Source organism: Dreissena polymorpha, chromosome 4, assembly GCF_020536995.1.
Source record: "Dreissena polymorpha isolate Duluth1 chromosome 4, UMN_Dpol_1.0, whole genome shotgun sequence".
Lineage (NCBI taxonomy): Eukaryota > Metazoa > Mollusca > Bivalvia > Myida > Dreissenidae > Dreissena > Dreissena polymorpha.
In genome coordinates, this window is record NC_068358.1 from 19,685,973 (window position 1) to 19,706,250 (window position 20,278).

The following is a 20,278-nucleotide window of genomic DNA, read 5'->3' on the forward strand; positions in this document are numbered from 1 at the left end:
TGAAACCAATAGGGAACTAATAAAGTTACAGACATTCCCAAAAGTGCCGAACTGTCGGACCTGACCGACGTTTTTTACGACACTGGTCTGATTGAAAATGCTATGTTGCTGGTCCGAATGTCCAGTAAATAAGTAAAGAGCAAAAGTTTCTTTATTTCATAGAATTAAAACCTGAAAATAAAAGAGAGCTAAGATGAAATAAGAGCAGTTCAAATAATGTTTTTTTTTTGTTAACATGCTTCATGACATGTTACTGCGCATGCTTAGCTAACACTTCCTGCTATGCGAGTAAATATGTCAATAGTTTTTATGGTAAATGAAAACACGTTCCGCAACTCAGATCGTTGTAATTGGGGTATTAACAGTTTGCACCGAACAAATTTAAACTTAATAGTGCTTTTTCGTTGATGTACATATCTGTGTGGCCAGTTTGTTGACATTTGTAGTTAATAAATTCTGAGTTGTCATATAATTTCACTACCAGAATATATCTGTGATTGACATTTTGTAAATACTGATAATTACTTTGTGCTTTAAAAGCTTATAGTATGTTAAATTATATAATAGGTATCCTACATGTGTTACGTTGTTTAAGGTACTTCATTGATTCTTACAAGTATACATGTGATTTATTTGCAAAAATAATTTATTTACATTCTTCCGTCCTGTGGACTTTAAATACTTTTGGGAATGTCTGAAGTAATTCTGTAAAATGACAAGTCAGAGTGGAAATGGTATAGCTCAACAGTTTCGTATATTAGTTACAGCTTTGTGAATAAGTCTGGCTAAAAAAAATAAAAAAATTTGTTTTATGTGAAAAAACAAGAGATGTATTCGTCAGAAACACAATGCCCTCTATTGTGCCGCTTTGAAATAAAATTTCTATTTATCATTTGACAGGAATAGAAATCATCTCCCTTTAAAGCTTATTACTTCCCTTGGATTTTGTCCAATCCAACCGGAAGGGAGGGGGGGTCTGTAGACAGTAAAAAATGACCAAGTCAGAAATCACTGACAACCAAGGCCGGTGGTTTATCAAAGAGATCATAGCCAGAGTTCATCATGTATCTATGGACATAAGTCCGCAGGTATGTAATGAACCCTACCATTCACAAATTAGTACAGGAAAGAAATGATAATTATATCATTTTAAAAAACCTTTGACAAATCAATCATTCGAGTTATAAATAATCAAAATAAAAAGTCTGTACAGTAACTGTGAAAAGAACTTAAATTCTTGGCAAGGAAATATCTAATCTGAGATTCATAATTATATAAATTACTTCCCTTGAAAATAATTGTCTCTAACAAATCTCTATTTTTAGTAGCAAATAATTAAAAGCCACTACCGTGACTGTAGATTCACCACTCAAAATGTGCAGCTTCATGAGATACACATGCATGCCACATATCAAGTTGCTATGTTCAATATTGAATAATTATCTCCCTTTAAAGCTTATTACTTCCCTTGGATTTGTATTTTTGACCTTAGACCTTGAAGGATGACCTTGACCTTGACCTTTTACCACGATGTGTTTGTCCAAAACACAATGCCGCCTGTTGTTATTGTTGTTGTTTTTCTTTTTTATCGAGTGCACCGGGATTGTCTCCCATATGGCCATCGCCCCCAGAAAGACGTGTTAGTTGGTTACGGGGGATAGTGCAATATACAGTAGACACCCCGTTCCAGAGGTGACCCTGGGTCTTTTAGTGCCCGGTGTATAGCACCTAGTACACTGCACCTCGGTTTAACGTCTCATGCGAAAGACGAGTTAGTAGGTTAGGTGCAGCGGGGGATCGAACCAGCGATCTCTGGATTGTGAAGCCAGTGTGTTACCACTAGACCACAGATCCGCTACACACAATGCCGCCTACTGCGCAGCTTTGTTTTATTTAACAAAAATATATAATTTAGCAGGTCAGACAATGTTGTCCATTTAAAGCTTATTACTTCCCTTGGATTTGTTTTTTTGACCCTGTGACCTAGTTTTTGACCCAGCATGACCCATATTTGAACATGACCTAGATATTGTCTAGATACAATTTCTGACCAAGTTTCGTAAAGATCGGATGAAAACTATATGAATTAGAGTGCGGACACGAAAAGTGTGACAGACTGACAGACAGACTGACAGACGGACAGTGCGAAAACTATATACCCCCTTTTCTTCGAAAGGGGGCATAAAAAAGGTTAGAGACCAGTTCTGACAAGAAAAGACTTCAGATTATCATTAAGTGACAAGTTAGAATAAGACATCAACCAAAATGGAACTAAAATCCTTTTTTTTCACATATATATTTAATTATTTCAAGTTTCTTGTTATTATTTTTGCTTTACACACATTAAAATGATAATTGAATTCATTTTTTGTTATCTGTATATTTTACCTATTTAGCTTTACAACATGTTTGAAAAATGTCTGATTTAAAGAAGTTCAGTGTTGTTTCCAAGCATTCAGTTTGGTAAACTAACACAAAACAAGAGCACCGCGTAACCGGTGCCACGCTCGGCTACGGCTGCAGTTTTGAATAAATGAAAGCTTGTCATAATTATTTTTTTTAGAAGTCACAGTGAATTTGACCTTTGACCTAGTGACCCCAAAATGGGTGTGGCGTGAAGAACTCATCAAGGTACATCTACATATGAAGTTTCAAAGTTGTAGGTGGAAGCACTTTGATTTTAGAGCCAATGTTAAGGTTTTAGCACGACGCGGACGACGAGCTGGCTATGACAATACCTCGGGTTTTCTCCGAAAACGCCGAGCTAAAAATACTTATAACTAAAAAATCATATAAGTACATGTATTTATAATATTTTAAAATGGTTAGTAAAATGCAAAGAAAAACTGTGCAATATATGTCAATGTATGTCCTATTCTAACTTCAGGCAATAGCATGTTACAGAGCATAATACATTCATTACTACAAAAGAGTGTAACCAAAGGACCAAGTGCTTTAGAAGAGGGAGGCAACTACATGGTGTGCGGTTGTGACGGAGTTACCTTCTCTATCAATTCATTATATTCCCGTTTCCTCTCCTCATTTAACACTTTCCTGTTCTCCTCATAATTTATGGGAGGTTTTACAGGAGCGCTTTGGGAGTATTGGTATTTGCCCTTGACAAAAGTGAGAAAAATATGAATCAACAAATATGATAATATTTTGGAAGGAATAACCAACTAGCATCTTCTTTGTTTTAACGCAACCAATTGGATACTGCTTTGCTCTGTCCTTGAATAGGCAGTTTATGGCGTAGGACACTTCATTGGTTTTAAAGGAACTGACAAAAATGCTGTTCTGTTTAAAAACAAATATAAAAAAAATATCTAAGTATTGCTCCACAAGATTGACCTTATACTTGTAAATTCTATAAGCATAAAATACAAGCTAGAATTATATATAAAATTAAAACATGTTTTTATTTGTGCACATTTTTCAAAAGATTTATGACATTCCAGCAATAATTTTGTGGAATATTCTGTCATTTAGTTATCGCCATTCCAGTATGGCAACTCATGTATTCAACATTCAAGGATATTTTATAACATAAGCATAAAAGAAAATATCAGGTAAATGATGTTAAGGTAAACAACTGGGTTTGATTTACTAGCATCTCTGATTATATAAATTCAAAGATATCTACTAAACTATGAACAAGAGGGCCAGGTGGTCCTTTATTGCTCACCAACATGTCTACACTTTGTGGTTTTAGGATTTTTTTTAAAGAACTTAACTGTTACATGTATTTAATTGGGAATGTAACAGATTATACCTGTTAACCAACTAAATTATCAGTTAACTGGTTACATTTTCTTTGTAAGATTTAGTTGTAACTTTTGTCTTAAAATGCATTTTAAACAAAACTCATTTTAGACGCAATTTTAATTTACTCTACATCTCACTTTAAACAACATGCCACGCTGATGACAGGAATAAATAAAATGCAAATAAAAAAGAAAGTAAACCAGTACCACAATAGAGCAAAAAACACTGTTTAGTAATTAAGTCTATATTAATACTATGTAACTCTTAGGATATGGCCAGTTTCCCAATATATCTTGATTTGAATATTCTTTCGTAAAGAACCAAATATATGATATTACCATCAAAACCCTAGGCCACAGTCTCAGACTACATTTGTTATGTTTTCAATTTTAAATATATATTTAGTTCTGATGACATACATATAAAGAACCCTGGCTGAGGAGTGTTCCTTAAAGCTTAGATAATGTGCCAACCAAGATTCATTCTAATGAAGTTTTTTGAAACTGCACCAAGTGGTTAGGAGATGTTGTTTGAAGGATAATGTTCAAGCACAACACTGAGCACGGAAGACAAATAGTGATCCCAAACCCCACCATGAGTATGCTGTACTCGATCAGGTTAGCATAAGAAAATAAGAAATTTTCATGCTAGAGATGCAATAGCATATAGTTGTAACATGTTGTCTTCAAACATTTAACATTTTATAAAGCCAAAAGGATTCTTATGTCAAGTAAATAATTATTAACTTAAGCCATTCAAGATGTTGAAGCAGGTTAATGTCTCAATATATCATGCTTTCTTTCTTATAAAGAAAAAAAGGTTATTTACGTAAACTATGTACATATATATAAAATTAAACAGTTTTTAGTTCTCAACCTCTTACAAGGGTAAAATTCATTTAGCTACATGACATGATTGGGATTAAATGCCCCATAAAACTAATTTTAAATGCAAAAGGATTTCACCTTTAAAGGAAATATACAATATTAATAAATTATAATATTACAAATGCTGGAAAGCTGTTGTATCAACTATGATCCATCGTTGTATTGTGAAATATTATAATTTTTATGTGTGTGGTTTTTTTTGCTAAAGAAGGTTATATTTACTTTACTGTATGATGTTGACATCACTTCTTGTGTTTATACATATATTAATAAAGCTGATGAAGGCTGTGGCAAAAACATATTTAGAATCAAATTAGAAATTAAAACAAGAGCTGTCTCCATCGGAAGACATATGCCCCCAAAAAGCTTTTTGAAACCTAAACACAGATTTCGAAACCTAAACGCGGAACCTAAGTTCAAGGTCAAAGGGGTCAAATTTATGTGCGTATGGAAAGGCCTTGTCCATATACACATGCATACCAAATATGAAGGTTACATCTGAAGCGACATAGAAGTTATGAGCATGTTTCGAGCGGAAACACAATTTTTTTATGATTCAAGGGCCGTAACTCAGAAGTGCCTGGGTAAATTTGACTGATTATTGAACTTAACCTAGATTTTATTGCCTTACAAATTTTTATGAAGTTTGCTGAAGATCCGATGACACTTGGAGGAGTTATTGAGCGTAAACGAGAAAAAACTCAACTTTTTTACGATTCAAGGGTTGTAACTCAGGAGTGTTTGGGTCAATTCGGCCTATTATCAAACTTGACCTAAGGTCTTATGACCTAACACATTATCATGAAGTATGGTAAAGATCCTATGACATTTGCTTGAGTTATTGAGTGGAAACGAGAAATAACGCAATTTTTCAATGATTCAAGAGCCGTAACTCAGGAGTGTCTAGGTCAATTTGGCAGATTATCGAACTTGACCTAAATGCTATTGCCTCTCACATTGTTATGAAGTTTGGTGAAGATCTGATGACAATTGCTTAAGTTATTGAGCGGAAACAAGAAAAAAAACACACTTTACACTTTTTTTCATGAATCAAGGGCCAAAACTCAGGAGTGTGTTGGTCAATTTGGCCGATTATTGAACTTGACCTAGATGTTATTGCTGTACACATTTTGATGAAGTTTGATGAAGATCTGATGACAATTGCTTGACTTATTGAGCGGAAACTAATCCAGACGGACTAACTAACTAACTAACTGACTGACGGACATTGCAATTTTAATATGCCCCCAGAACCTATCTTCTGGGGGCATAAAAATTACATGTTTATATAATATCTATTTTACCCCCCCCCCCCCCCCCCCCCCACTCCAACTCACCATGTAGTCCTGGTAGGCTTTGCGGTCCTCTGACTTGGCCACCTCACTGTTGCGGTCATAGTCCACCTGTGGGGCTCCTGGGGGCTGGGGAGCACGCTGCGGAGAGTGGCGCCGAGCCTCGAACTTCTGACGCTCTGCCTCACGTTGCTACACACAAAAAAGCATAGATTGTTATTCAGTCATGGGACATTGTTTTTCAGGTCAGGTAACTACAAAACAACTATTATAACAAATATATAAATAAAGCTCATTCCTTTATTAGATCAATTATGTTCCAAGTGAACAACTAGTGTACAATAGCTATGAATAAAACAAATTGATAAATTACGTTCTGGGCAAAAAAAAAATCTCATGAGGGTCTATTGAGGAATGGATGTCTACAAGGAAACAGGTATCTATATTTAGCACATTTATGGTACAAGTATATAAAAGTTAACAACAAGGCTAACAACATCCATATATATGTCCATAAATATTGGCTATACTGTGCTTCAAAAAATGTTGAATAGCATATAAATCTAATAAATTATGTACACAATACATTTAAAAAAGCCTTTTACAGTTAGTTTTAATACTTAAGTATGCTGACCATACCATACTTTTTTAGTTAAGAAGAGTCAAAGGCATTATAAGGAACAATTTTTTAAGTTTCTTTAGTATAGAAAATATTGATAACACAATTGGTTAAATTTTTTATTTACCTTTGTTGATAAGAGGTTAAAAGCACAACAAAGCTATGCATCAGTGTTCTCCAGAAAAATATCAGAAGCCAGTTATATTTTCAAAGTAGCCGGCGACTAAGCAATAAAACTGGTGTATTTGCACCATTTCAAGCAACCGGTGAAATCGCCGGCTGCCAGTGCTTCCACAGAACACTGCATGCTATGTAAGTATTATAAGCTAAACAAGAGATTGCCAAGCAATATGGTCCCCTACCGGTGAAACTCCACCATTGTCATAATTTTATTTTATTTTATTTGTTGCCATAGCAACCAGAATTGTTGACGTAGGAATAAAATGAATTGACATGCATAATCTCCATATTGCCATCTATCCATGTTTCAAGTTTCATGAAAAAATATGAAGAACTTTTAAAGTTATCGCAGGATCCAGAAAAGTGTGACGGACTGACAGACAGACTGACAGACAGACGGAGTGCAAACCATAAGTCCCCTCCGGTTTCACCGGTAGGGGGCAACAACACATATTAATAAAAAGAGTAGAAATATTAAACACACACACCCACATATTAACATGTGAATTATGATCAACATCATAGCCTGGCTATTAGCATGCTAACTGTGCACTATTATACGCAATTCAATCATGGCACACTATAGTATAACAAACTATACACTGCATGAACACTGAATGTTATTATTACTGCTGGATGGTCACTGATTATTAAAATGATGGGTTTAATTTGTATACTATGTTTTGCTAGATCAATAATTCACACTATTCTATGCATTACAAAATACTGCTTGAATATCGCACGTTTTGTTGTGATATATAAATGCTACATGGCATTCTTATGGTATATTAATATTGCATGAAGTATAAGCTTAATCAATTGTTCACACTATGTACAGGGGGAGCGGACATAAGCTGAGTCATTACTGGAAACAATGTAATTCTTCTTTTTTAATGAGTTTCATAGAAAGTTGGATGTGACTTCGAGACTTATTTCCCAAAAACTACATGGAAAGTTATTTCATGATTGTAAACAAGAGCAGCTCACAGAAATAATGTTATCTTCTCGAGCCAGATCAAGTACTTGGTAACTTTTTGACCATCATGCACATAATTCTTCAGCTCATTGATCACTCAAACATGACTTCTTCATTTTTGTCACTTTTCTTAAAGACAACCCGGGTACATATAGATTTTCATCAATCCAACTGTTGATGGCTAACCCCTATTTATCTTGATAATGGGCCGTAATCACCTAGCAATCAGTTGTGTTTCCATTCTTTGAAAAAACATGTCTTATCAAGATAACATCTTGGTTGTTTTAAAAATGGCTACACTTTCTTTGCAGATTGACCAATCGCATGACAAGATTTTGGCAACATGGCGTTGTCAACATCACATGATGTTAAGTTAGAAAGAAACTACATAATTTACTAGCACATTTCGTTAAAAAAATCAGATTTGTTTACACTGAAAGCATGTGATAAACAAGAGCACCGCCTTGCGGGTGCAGACCGCTCATCTATTTTCTTTTTAAAGGTGAAGGGACTCTCATTTTCAATCACAAAGGAGGGAGGGGTGGAGTGAAGAGCGGTGCATTGTGTGGGGGTGTGGACATTTATTACATTTTCTTCTAAAAATGCGAAAAAAAGGAAAAAAAAAATCGGGGGGGGGGGGGGTGGGGGGGGGTGGGAGGGGTGGGGGGGGGGATTCTTGGGTGCGATGGTTGGACGGTATTTCAAACATAAAATAATAAAAATAAATATTTGTGTTTTTTAACCGTTTCATAAAAAAAAATTGGGGGGGGGGGTGAGGTGGGGGGGTATAGTGTGAGGGTGTGGTGGTAATTTGTGAGATGATCTTAAAAAAAAAAAAAAAAAAAAAATAGGGGGGGGGATTCGGGTGGGGGGAGGGGGGGTGGGGGGGGATTCTTGGGTGCGATGGTTGGACGGTATTTCAAACATAAAATAATCAAAATAAATAGTTTTTGTTTTTTAACCGTTTAAAAAAAATTGGGGAGGGGGTGGGGTGGGGGGGGGGGTATAGTGTGAGGGTGTGGTGGTCATTTGTGAGATGATCTTAAAAAAAAAAAAAAAAAAAAAAAAAAAAAAATAGGGGGGGGGGGGGGGTTGGGGGGGGGGCACGGGCGATGGTTTGGGTGGAGTCTATTGTGGTATGTCAGGTAAGAGTAGTTTTGTCAAAGTAACAATCAAATCTAATCATAAATAAAGAAGTTATGGCAATTTTAGAGAAATTTAATAATTTGACCTTGAGAGTCAAGGTCATTCAAAGGTCAAGGTAAAATTCAACTTGCCAGGTACAGTAACCTCATGATAGCAGGAAAGTATTTGAAGTTTGAAAGCAATAGCCTTGATACTTAAGAAGTAAAGTGGATCGAAACACAAAATTTAACCATATATTCAAAGTTACTAAGTCAAAAAAGGGCCATAATTCCGTAAAAATGACATCCAGAGTTATGCAACTTGTCCTTTTACTGTACCCTTATGATAGTTTGCGAGTGTTCCAAGTATGAAAGCAATATCTATGATACTTTAGGGGTAAAGTGGACCTAAACACAAAACTTAACCAAACTTTTAATTTTCTAAGTATAAAGGGCCCATAATTCCGTCCAAATGCCAGTCAGAGTTACATAACTTTGCCTGCACAGTCCCCTTACGGTAGTTAGTAAGTGTTGCAAGTATGAAAGCAATAGCTTTGATACTTAAGGAATAAAATGGACCTTAACACAAAACTTAAAAACTTAAGTATAAAAAGGGCACATAATTCTGTCAAAATGCACGCCAGAGTTATCTAACTTTGCCTGCCCAGTCCCCTCATGATAGTAAGTAAGTGTACCAAGTTTGAATGCAATAGCATTGATACTTTATGAAAAAAGTGGACCTAAACGCAAAACTTAACCAAAATTTTCAATTTTCTAAGTATAAAAAGGGCACATAATTCAGTCAAAATGCACGCCAGAGTTATCTAACTTTGCCTGCCCAGTCCCCTCATGATAGTAAGTAAGTGTACCAAGTTTGAATGCAATAGCATTGATACTTTCTGAAAAAAGTGGACCTAAACGCAAAACTTAACCAAAATTTTCAATTTTCTAAGTATAAAAAGGGCACATAATTCAGTCAAAATGCACGCCAGAGTTATCTAACTTTGCCTGCCCAGTCCCCTCATGATAGTAAGTAAGTGTACCAAGTTTGAATGCAATAGCATTGATACTTTCTGAGAAAAGTGGACCTAAACGCAAAACTTAACCGGACGCCGACGCCGACGCAGACGCCGACGCCGACGCAGACGCCGACGCCGACGCCAAGGTGATGACAATAGCTCATAATTTTTTTTCAAAAAATAGATGAGCTAAAAATGTTTTATTAAACTCATTCAGAAACTTGTTGGTAAGCTGAAAAAAGCTTGCTTGCTTAGAAACTTCTGCAATTAGATATTTAAGAACAAATTTGATGTCAGCTTTGATATATAAAGTACACAGCAAAGAAGTCTGAAGAGAAAAATGGTTTACAAGGAAGGTTCATGAAACTCATGTTCTCAACATTTATTACTAGGAGAATACTCTGAATAACCAGTAATGGCATCAGATGTTTTCATACTTTATCTAGTAACAATCCTAAACAAATGACAACTGAGCTAAATTACTAATACCACTGTATATAGGAACAAATATATACACAAAATGTCATGTGTTTGTCTATTGCCAGTTGCATTTTAACAGCAAATAAAATCAATCGTATGCACCTTAAATTTTCCATGTTGAGAAAATTGTTTCAAACAGAAAACATTTAATACTTCGGCAACAGATTATAACAATTATCCCTGCCTGTAGGTACCATAAGAAAGCAAATAGTGCAAAGAAATTCACTACAACATATCCACAACTGTGCACACAAAATATGGGGATATAGATGGGTAGCAATCTAGGATATTTCTACAATACCTTCTTTAAATGTTCATTATACTCTTTTTGTCGAACTAGATTTTGTTCATGTCGCTGATTTTCATAACCTCCAATATTGGGAAACCCTTGCTCGGGCGTCCCCACTCTATAATAGACTGGGTCACTTGGCTAGAGGGAATCAGAAACAAGGCTACAGGAATACATGGGTCACTACTGACAAAAGATGTAACTACTGTATCTGAACTAGAATCATCATGAAGATACAACATGTTCGCACTATAACCCTCATATATAGAGATTTTACTCATATAATTATAATCGCACACAAGTAATCATAATTACACAATTAAGTTGCCAAGGCCCATGAATTGTGGTGATTACTGAATGCAATACTGTTATTATTAACACTTTTTTGCATTTCCACATAAACACTGCATTCTGATTGGACCATTCACTCATGTGACCTGTGTTTCATTTTACGACGCACCCAGTATGTATGCAAATTAAATCATACATATGCATGACAATGCTTATGTCTCTGTTTAAATCAAACTTTAATGTTGGGCTTTTGACGAAGATGAAACCGTAAGTGAAACAACACTTGTACAAATTGATAATGAATATAAGTCTGTTGTGGATCTTTTTGTTTAACCATTAATTGCAGCTTTTATACACATTATTTTTATTCATAAGAGTTAAATAAGAGTTTTTGTGCATGTCATCAGCATATTGACTGTCTGGAAAATTACAAGTAATGTATGCATGAATGCAGTCGGCAAAAAATGCTGTTGAATTTTAAATGACTTTTTTGTCATAAAATTTTCACATTGAATTCATTTTTATGTATGTCAATATTAACTTCATAATTAAGCACAGTTTGTTGAAGTTGTTTTTAATTTGCATTAACACTTTTGTGCAGCATTGCAACCACTCAATGATGTAAACATAAGAATGCTAGCAGACCAAAAATACATAATATTATTATTTGATGTTTTATGATGCATGACCAATTAGTTAAAATGTAGTCATTTTAGTATGATGGTGTTCACAACAGAAGTAGCAAACTTGTAACATAATTACAGTTTACAGAAATACATATTACACACATTTAGGTTGTTACCTATCGGTACCAGACATGCAAGAAAATCATGCAGGACCGATTAAGCTGTCTGATTATAACAATCCAATATATCATGTCAACATGCAAAAGGTTTCCAAAAGCAATATTGTGAATGCTTCATTAAATAACAAAATAAAAACATGCAAAAATATTGCAAACAATATTTTGAGTCAGTTTTTAAGTAAGAAACTAACAACATGCCTTTTAACTGCAAAGAACTCTGTGATGAGTTTTGTAGTCATCCGTTAACAACATTCAAAGATATTTTTTAATAATGTTTCAAGTAGAAATGGGTCACAGACATTGATGCCCCCTAAAACACATGTACAGAGACAAATCTTCTATATCTGTCTTGTTCTGAGAAAACTGGGCTAGTACGTGTATGTAAAGTGTCGTCCCAGATTAGCCTGTGCAGTCTGCACAGGCTAATCAGGGACGACACTTTCCGCTTAAACTAGATTTTCTGTAAAAAGGGACTAATCCTTTAAACGAAAAATACCATTAAAGCGGAAAGTGTTGTGCCTGCACAGGCTCATCTGGGATGACACTTTACGCAAATGCATTTTGCCCAATTTTCACAGAACAAGACACGTATATTCTACAGAAGACAAAAAGACAAAGGGCCATACCGGAAATTCATCCATCACAGGTAAAAGTCAAAATTACTTACTTTACAATAATATACACATTGAGGTAATTAAATTGTGAACGTTTTGCAAGATTTTATCAGTAGTTAAAGGTGAGTTAAACAAAACAAATAAATTGGGATTATATATTCTATAATGGCAAAACAGACAAAGGGCCATAATTCTGCCAAAACTCATTGCATCAAAAATACTGTAAATTACAATCATCTAAACATTAAGGTCATCTAAACATTAACATTAACATTAAACAGCGAAAGTTAAAGCATTGGAACCGCCCAAAAGTTAAAGAGGAGTTTAAAACACAACAAGAGATTGCAAAGCAATATTGTCCCCTACCGGTGAAACTACACCATTGTCAGGATTTTTTTTTTTAAATATGTGTTGCCATAGCAACCAGAATTCTTGACGTAGGAACAAAATGAAATGACGTGCATAATCTCCATATTGCCATCTATCCATGTTTCAAGTTTTATGAAAAAATATCAAAAACTTTTAAAGTTATCGCAGGATCCAGAAAAGTTTGACGGACAGACTGACAGACAGACTGACAGGCAGATAGAGCGCAAACCACAGGTCCCCTCATGTTTCACTGGTAGGGGACAATTAAGCTTTTGGAAGAAAGTACGGATTAACAAGTGCAATATCTTATGCCTCTCACTCTTAAGGGGCATAAAAACTTATCAGTTATTAAGAAAGTTTAACCCTAGTAGTAGTAGTCCTATTGCACACCAAACTGAGGGGTACCTGCTCCACAAAGGCATTTCTTATCACTGCCGGCTGTCAAACATTATATACTGCTGTCAAACTGGACTAGTTAAGATATTAGCATGAATATTTTAGAGGCAAAAAATGTCTATTTAAAAAAGGTGCATTACCATTAGGCCAGAATTTTATAATTAAATGATTTTCGGATTGTTTTTCTTAAAGTGTCGGGTAGGAGGAGGGAAAAAAAAAAGATGGGTGACCAAATATGCACTCATTTTAAAAATGTTATAGTATGATGTTCTTTTTAATAAGCAACAACACTGATTGTTTTCAAACATGTTGATGTGCAAAATGATCATAATCAGACTGTAGGTCTTGATGTGCAGTTTTTAAATTAGTTTGAATTTTAAAAATATATTAACTGGTTCAAAAGGTATGCAATTTTTTTTGACTTGTCAATAATAAACTTTTTTTTTTTTCTTTGCTGAGCATTTTGGTCATAGTACCTGTGCATTTTGCGGACTTCGTGCGTCGAAATGGCCCAAAAAAAGTTGTCGCCACTTTATCGCAGTGTGAAAACCGCAGGTAATTCCAACTTTATTAATAAGGACAATCATTTAAGGAACCTGACGACTTGTGAAGAATGGCATTGACTATATTTTTTATTATTTTGAGAAGTATGTTAATACATAAATAACAATAAGTACCATCATAAGTCTTAATAAGCTTTATTTGTATATAAATAACAATTGTTTCCACTTGATAAACCAGATAACCAACATTATATAATAACGTTAAAAATAATGTAACAGTATGCTGCATAAACGTTTTAGAATTTAATATTTGTTAAAAGCTAGAATCACACAAATATACATCATCTGAAAGGAAAAATAAATCCAACATCAGAAAATGAAGCATCTCAATTCAAATTGTTAAACAGTTACATTTGGTCATTTGGACATAATATACATCAACTTCTGTTTATTATCAAATTTTACAAATTCTAAAACAACACCTATTGTAAAAAGGTTTTCTGATAGCTGTGGTGGTCGATTTTCAGGTTTAATTAAATGAAAATTTTTCACATCTATTTCTTGACATAAAGGTCCAGGATAATTGCCACCATCCATTCTTGTTGTCTGAAATAACACAAAACATATTTTTACAAACTATACACAACAAATCAACACATAAATATCTCTATCTTTATATAAGTCCGAATTTTAACATATCCGAAATATAGTACACCTAAAGAAAGACCTACTTTTGATTTCAGAAATAGTTGAGATCTTAACTAAAATATATTGTTCCCAGAACATTATAATAATGGAACTGTTAAACATAAATGCTCACAAATGCCTATTGAAACAAGTTAACACGTGTTTTTGTCATGGTATTGATTAATGAAATAGCGTCCTTAATAATTGTTATAATTATTGATCTTCGTGACAGTTTATCCCAGCATAACATAATTGATAGTTCAATGTCATAAAGGAGCTGTTAATCCGCTAATAACCCCCATAAACTTGACTATTTCATATGGGCATTCATGGCTTGAAATCGTTTTATAAACTGTTGATTTTGCGATTTTTGAACTTTTGGTACGAACCAGTTCGGAACAAATCCGAAGTTTCGTACCCATTGAAAATAACGAAAAAACACATATTATATGCACATATTCTTCACTACAACTGCATTAAACAACACATAAATTTTATTCTCTAAAATATGACAGTATTTGTGCGTAAAAAATGGAAGGTTTAAAGTTGATAGGCGTAAATGGGTTACGCATTTCGAGCACCTGTTAAATTAAATCGTTCTATTCTTATTGCTTTCATAATAATTTTTAGTCATTTGAATACTAGCAATTTTATAAAATTGTAAAGAAATAATAAAATATTTACTTACAAATCGATTCCATTCAGGATTTCATTTGACGGTTGCATAATTATTGGGAAATTAGCAGACTTTGCTGATGAGAGCGTTGCACATAGCGTTCTTGAACAAACAATGATGGCGTAGCTTTTGGTAAATTCTAGCACATGTACATGATGAAGGATGTTCACGTATTAATGTGGGTACTTAAAACTGGGTTTATTATGACGATTTATAACTCATTTGAATTTTTTCTAAAACCCGGCAAGCGTTTCGTGTTTAAAAGCCACCTTTTGGCCTTTTTTTGGTTTCGTCAAAAATTGAAGTCGGCGGGTCTGAAAATCATTTCATTAAAAAATTCTGGCCTTAAATGAAAAAATGATGTTTAAGTGGATGATCTTGGCTCAAACATGACAAAACACCATTTTTGTGTTAGAACAAGGCACCAAATTTGGATCTAAAGAGCCATGAACAATCCAAAACTCTTCCGAACATATATTTTGTTCTAGTTAAATCTTCAAACCTTCAAAGCTATCAGAACTCATATATAATAAAACATACCATATTATTTTTTATATGTATTGAAGGAACACCCATTAAAAAAGAATCGTGCATAGTAAAACTTTTGGCAAATGTGTTTCTTTCACCAGGTGCATTGATCAGAAAAAAATGCACAAAAATCATCATCAATACACTGTCACCTCATTATGTGCTTGAAATAAAACCTCGTTATATTTGTTGTGGTATCGGTCAGTCATTTTCTGTATTTCTTGCTCATAGTCTGTAGCACTTTGAGGTCCAAAGGTTATTGGAGCCAGTGGATTTTTTAGTGGGTGGGGTTCACTTAAATCCTTTCAAAGGAAAATATCACACAAATGGTTGGTAGCAAAGCATAGCTCTTTTATCAAACCTTTTTATAAATAGTGTCTGACCTTTTAAGATTTAGTGTCTGACCTTTTTAGATTAAGTGTCTGACCTTTTTAGATCTAGTGTCTGACCTTTTCAGATCTGGTGTCTGACCTTTTAAGATTTAGTGTCTGACCTTTTTAGATTAAGTGTCTGACCTTTTTAGATCTAGTGTCTGATCTTATTATTCATTGTAAGATGATGAAAATTGTAATTTACAAAAAGGATGGAAAATATGCTATGAATAATATATCAATGGGGGACAACTCTAAAAATATAGTATGACCTAATTAAAATTTAAGTGCCACAATTATAGGTATATATAACAATTTACAGATCTCCAATTCAATTTATACATATGCAGATTTATATAAAAGAATCCTTAAAAAATACATCTTTAGAACAGAATAAGTTATTAAGACAAAACATTATAAAAGCGTAAGAAATGAAATTGTACAAGACAGACTCATGGTTCTTTACTGCTTGTCATTTAGAAACTTATATTTATTTGAACTCATACCATTAACTCAACCTTATATATATATAAACAGCAGAAGTAAATACACAGACACAATGATAATTACAGGTACAATTTAAACTACAATAAAAATTAAATATACTAAAAACATGAAAGAGAGATGGAAACAGAGTCAAAACAACAATTTCTGTCATGTAAGAGGCCAGACCTATTATTTGTTCAAAGATTCTCTCAACATGTGATTGTTGCAGTAAATGAAACGTAAAACATTTAAGATTCCAAAGATTTTGTAGTTCTTGGGCCTTATATAATATTTTGGTCTCATAAATGATACATATTCTTTAAAGGTGATATACAATTCCCCTTAGTGTGCCTACCTTTTCTTGCTGCCTCAGCCAGTCTGCATGTCTTTCCTCTCTCAGGGCTCTCTGCTTGTCTTCATAACCATCGCTGTTCAAAGGCAGACTCTGTTATACAAAAAGCAGAGTTTAAATACTTTGTACAACAAGCTTTTTTCTGGTAAGCAGATTAACGCAGCTTTTCAGGAAATGTTCCCGTATTAAGTAATTATTACCATATTGCATTCTGTGCAATAGTATATTTTAGATCATAAAAGTATTGTTGCTCCCTATTCATTTTGACCAAATTATTTTTTAATAGTAACTTACCTTATTAACCATTTAACATAATATATAAGTATTAAGTTTAAAACAAGCCTTCATTAGAGCAGTGGAATCATGACCTCACTTTAATGCATTGCATTCCATCATGCAAGGTAGCAAGGTCAGTAAAAGAAACCTTATATAAACGCTATTGTGTTAACTAGGTGAACTTGAATTATATTTTTACCAGAAATATCTTCAATAAAGATATTATTATGATATGTGAATAATAGATTCTTTATGTGCTTTAAACACTTCCTTGATAAGAACTATTTTTTATTAATTTAATAATAATTAATAAGGAATGCGCATATAAATATTTCAAAATATGTATGGGTGATTAGCATGTAGCCATTTGAATTGTGTGCTTTCATTTTCATTCCTCCTTTGTATCTCTGTTCTGCATTTATAGATATATGATAAATAAAAATGATATGCAAAATAATCCACAAAATATGGCGCAACAACCGTATTTGATTTGCGTGTGATGCAGTTAAGAACTGCTAAGAACAAGAGATGTGTTTGTCAGAAATACAATGCCCCCTATTGTGCTGCTTTGAAATAAAATTTCAATATATCATTTGGCAGGTTTAGAAATTATCTCCCTTTAAAGCTTATTACTTCCCTTGGATTGTATTTTTTGACTTTTGACCTTGAAGGATGACCTTGACCTTTCACCACTCAAAATGTGCAGCTTCATGAGCTACACATGCATGCCAAATATCAAGTTGCTATCTTCAATATTGCAAAAGTAATGGCCAATGTTAGAGTTTTCGGACGGACGGACAGACGGACGGACTGACGCACAGTTCAACTGCTATATGCCACCCTAGCGGAAGCATAAAAAGCCATTCCCTATATTTGATCTATTTGATATAACTCTTTATTTTTCACCAACAACAGCCACAATCAACGCCGCATGTGTTTTTAAAAGATATTTATTGTTTTTCTTATTGTCATGTGTATTTAATTATCCCCCGCCAAAGGCGGAGGGATATTGTTTTGGCGTTGTCCGTCCGTCCGGCTGTCCGGCCGGCCGGCACTTTTGTGTCCGGAGCCATATCTTGCAAGTGCTTTGGCGGATTTCATTGAAACTTCGTATGAGTATATATATGCATAAGAGGATGATGCACGCCAAAAGGCATTGAACACCACCTGTTAAAAACAGAGTTATGGCCCTTTGTATCTTGAAAAAATGCTTTTTACTATAGGCACTTTTGTGTCCGGAGCCATATCTTGGAAGTGCTTTGGCGGATTTCATTGAAACTTGGTATGAGTATATATATGCATAAGAGGATGATGCACGCCAAATGGCATTGTACACCATCTGTTAAAAACAGAGTTATGGCCCTTTGTATCTTGAAAAAATGCTTTTTACTATAGGCACTTTTGTGTCCGGAGCCATATCTTGGAAGTGCTTTGGTGGATTTCATTGAAACTTGGTATGAGTATATATATGCATAAGAGGATGATGCACTCCAAATGGCATTGTATACCATCTATTAAAAACAGAGTTATGGCCCTTTGATTCTTGAAAAAATGCTTTTTACTATAGGCACTTTTGTGTCCGGAGTCATATCTTGGAAGTGCTTTGGCGGATTTCCTATAAACTTGGTATGAGTATATATCCCCCGCCAGAGGCGGAGGGATATTGTTTTGGCGTTGTCCGGCTGTCTGTCCGTCCGTCACTATTGTGTCCAGAGCCATATCTTGGAAGTGCTTTGGTATATTTCATTGAAACTTTGTATCACGCCAAATGGCATTGTACACCATCTGTTAAAACCAGAGTTATGGCCCTTTGTATCTTTAAAAAATCTGTCAGTTTGTTCATCCCTCCGATTTGCACCTATCCTCAAACAAAGCATATGTTGCGGGGGATATCAATTCTATGAATTTGCTTGTTTCATTTGGTACTTGCCAACAATATGTCTTAAAAATTTGGATAACTGCAATGATTCTTTTCTCAAGAATGAAAGAACACCCATGTTTTGTAAAATGTTATAATTTATTGAGTTGCTCATGCTTGTAAATTCTATTACACCAAGTAAATAAACACTTTTTAATATAAGAATATTTTTAAATAATTGTATAATGTCAGTATGTTTGCACAACACAAATTTCAAAAGATGCCATACTACAAAAAAATGATATTTCAAAGAAATTGGTGTCTTACATTGCTAGTCATCATTGGTGTCTTACATTGCTAGTCATCATATAGTGTTTGAGCCATACTATTATTACATTTACAATACAAAAACTTAGAAAAGACAACGTAAAAAAAAACAGGGATGCTGGCTGCTTACCGTTCCACCTCCAAATTTGTTTCTTTTGGACGACACTTCTTGGTCATACTTGTATGTGTCAATGAACCTTGCAACCTCGGGCTCCCTGCCATGATCCAGTGCTAGCGCTGCCATACTTCACCTGAAGTAAAATGGGCAAATTCAGAGATTTTTTTTACAACAGCAGTCTCTTTATTTGGTGACATTACAGGGTTATAATTTAAGGTTTGGAAGGCACTACATGTTTTAAGATTGGGATTGTTAATATTTTACACCTTATTATGAGGTTAAAACTTTTAGAGATGTGTAATATCGTACGGACAATTTTAAGAATATACTTTTGGACTATATGAACTTATAATTATAAAAACTTCAAAGGATGTTAAACTAAAAAGTGCTATTCAAACATAAATACAACATTTTTATTAGTATTTTATTCATTAATATTTTGTGGACTTGTATGTAAAAGAGTATTAGACTAAATCTTGTTACGGAAATGGCAAGTTGCCAATCTTTTGTTTTTTCTTAAGGGTAAATAAGTCCTGAAAGTATTACATTCCCCAAATGGTATGTCAAACAATAATCATCTTAAACAATACTGTTATTTTGCACCGAAGTCTACATGACAAATATCATTCCCATTCTTTGTACAGGGTTACACTAACTCATATAAGTGTCCCGGCGTCACATTGTTTGTTCAGGCCATACAATGTTTTCTCTCAAGACGCTAAGCACAGAATTAGCATGCACGTCTTAAGAGCTAAATAAACAATCTTTGGGCACAAGCGCAATAGGAGTCTTAAAATGAAACTTCAAATATAAATCATGACTGCTTGAAGTGTTTGTATTGTGAAAGAATTTTAGTATGATTTTATTTCACAGTTGGCTTTATTTTATACAACAGAAGTTATAAATAATAACAGCTACTTGTTATATTCTTTACAAGAACTATTATACACATATTTTCTTGTTTTCATTATTTTAAAACAATTGTAGATT

General features: G+C 34.1%; 1 protein-coding gene across 1 annotated transcript in view; it reads right to left on the reverse strand.

The window, feature by feature from the left end:
• LOC127879958 (trichohyalin-like) overlaps positions 1-20,278 on the reverse strand; it is a 97,803-nt gene that overhangs the window by 60,477 nt on the left and 17,048 nt on the right. Inside the window, exons 2-5 of the mRNA XM_052427097.1 lie at positions 19,301-19,421; positions 16,713-16,802; positions 10,644-10,772; positions 5,990-6,136 (exon numbers count right to left, since the gene is read on the reverse strand). Of these exons, the coding sequence (XP_052283057.1) occupies positions 5,990-6,136; positions 10,644-10,772; positions 16,713-16,802; positions 19,301-19,414 (480 nt within the window). The 5' untranslated portion in view covers positions 19,415-19,421. The remainder of the gene's footprint in view (positions 1-5,989; positions 6,137-10,643; positions 10,773-16,712; positions 16,803-19,300; positions 19,422-20,278) is intronic.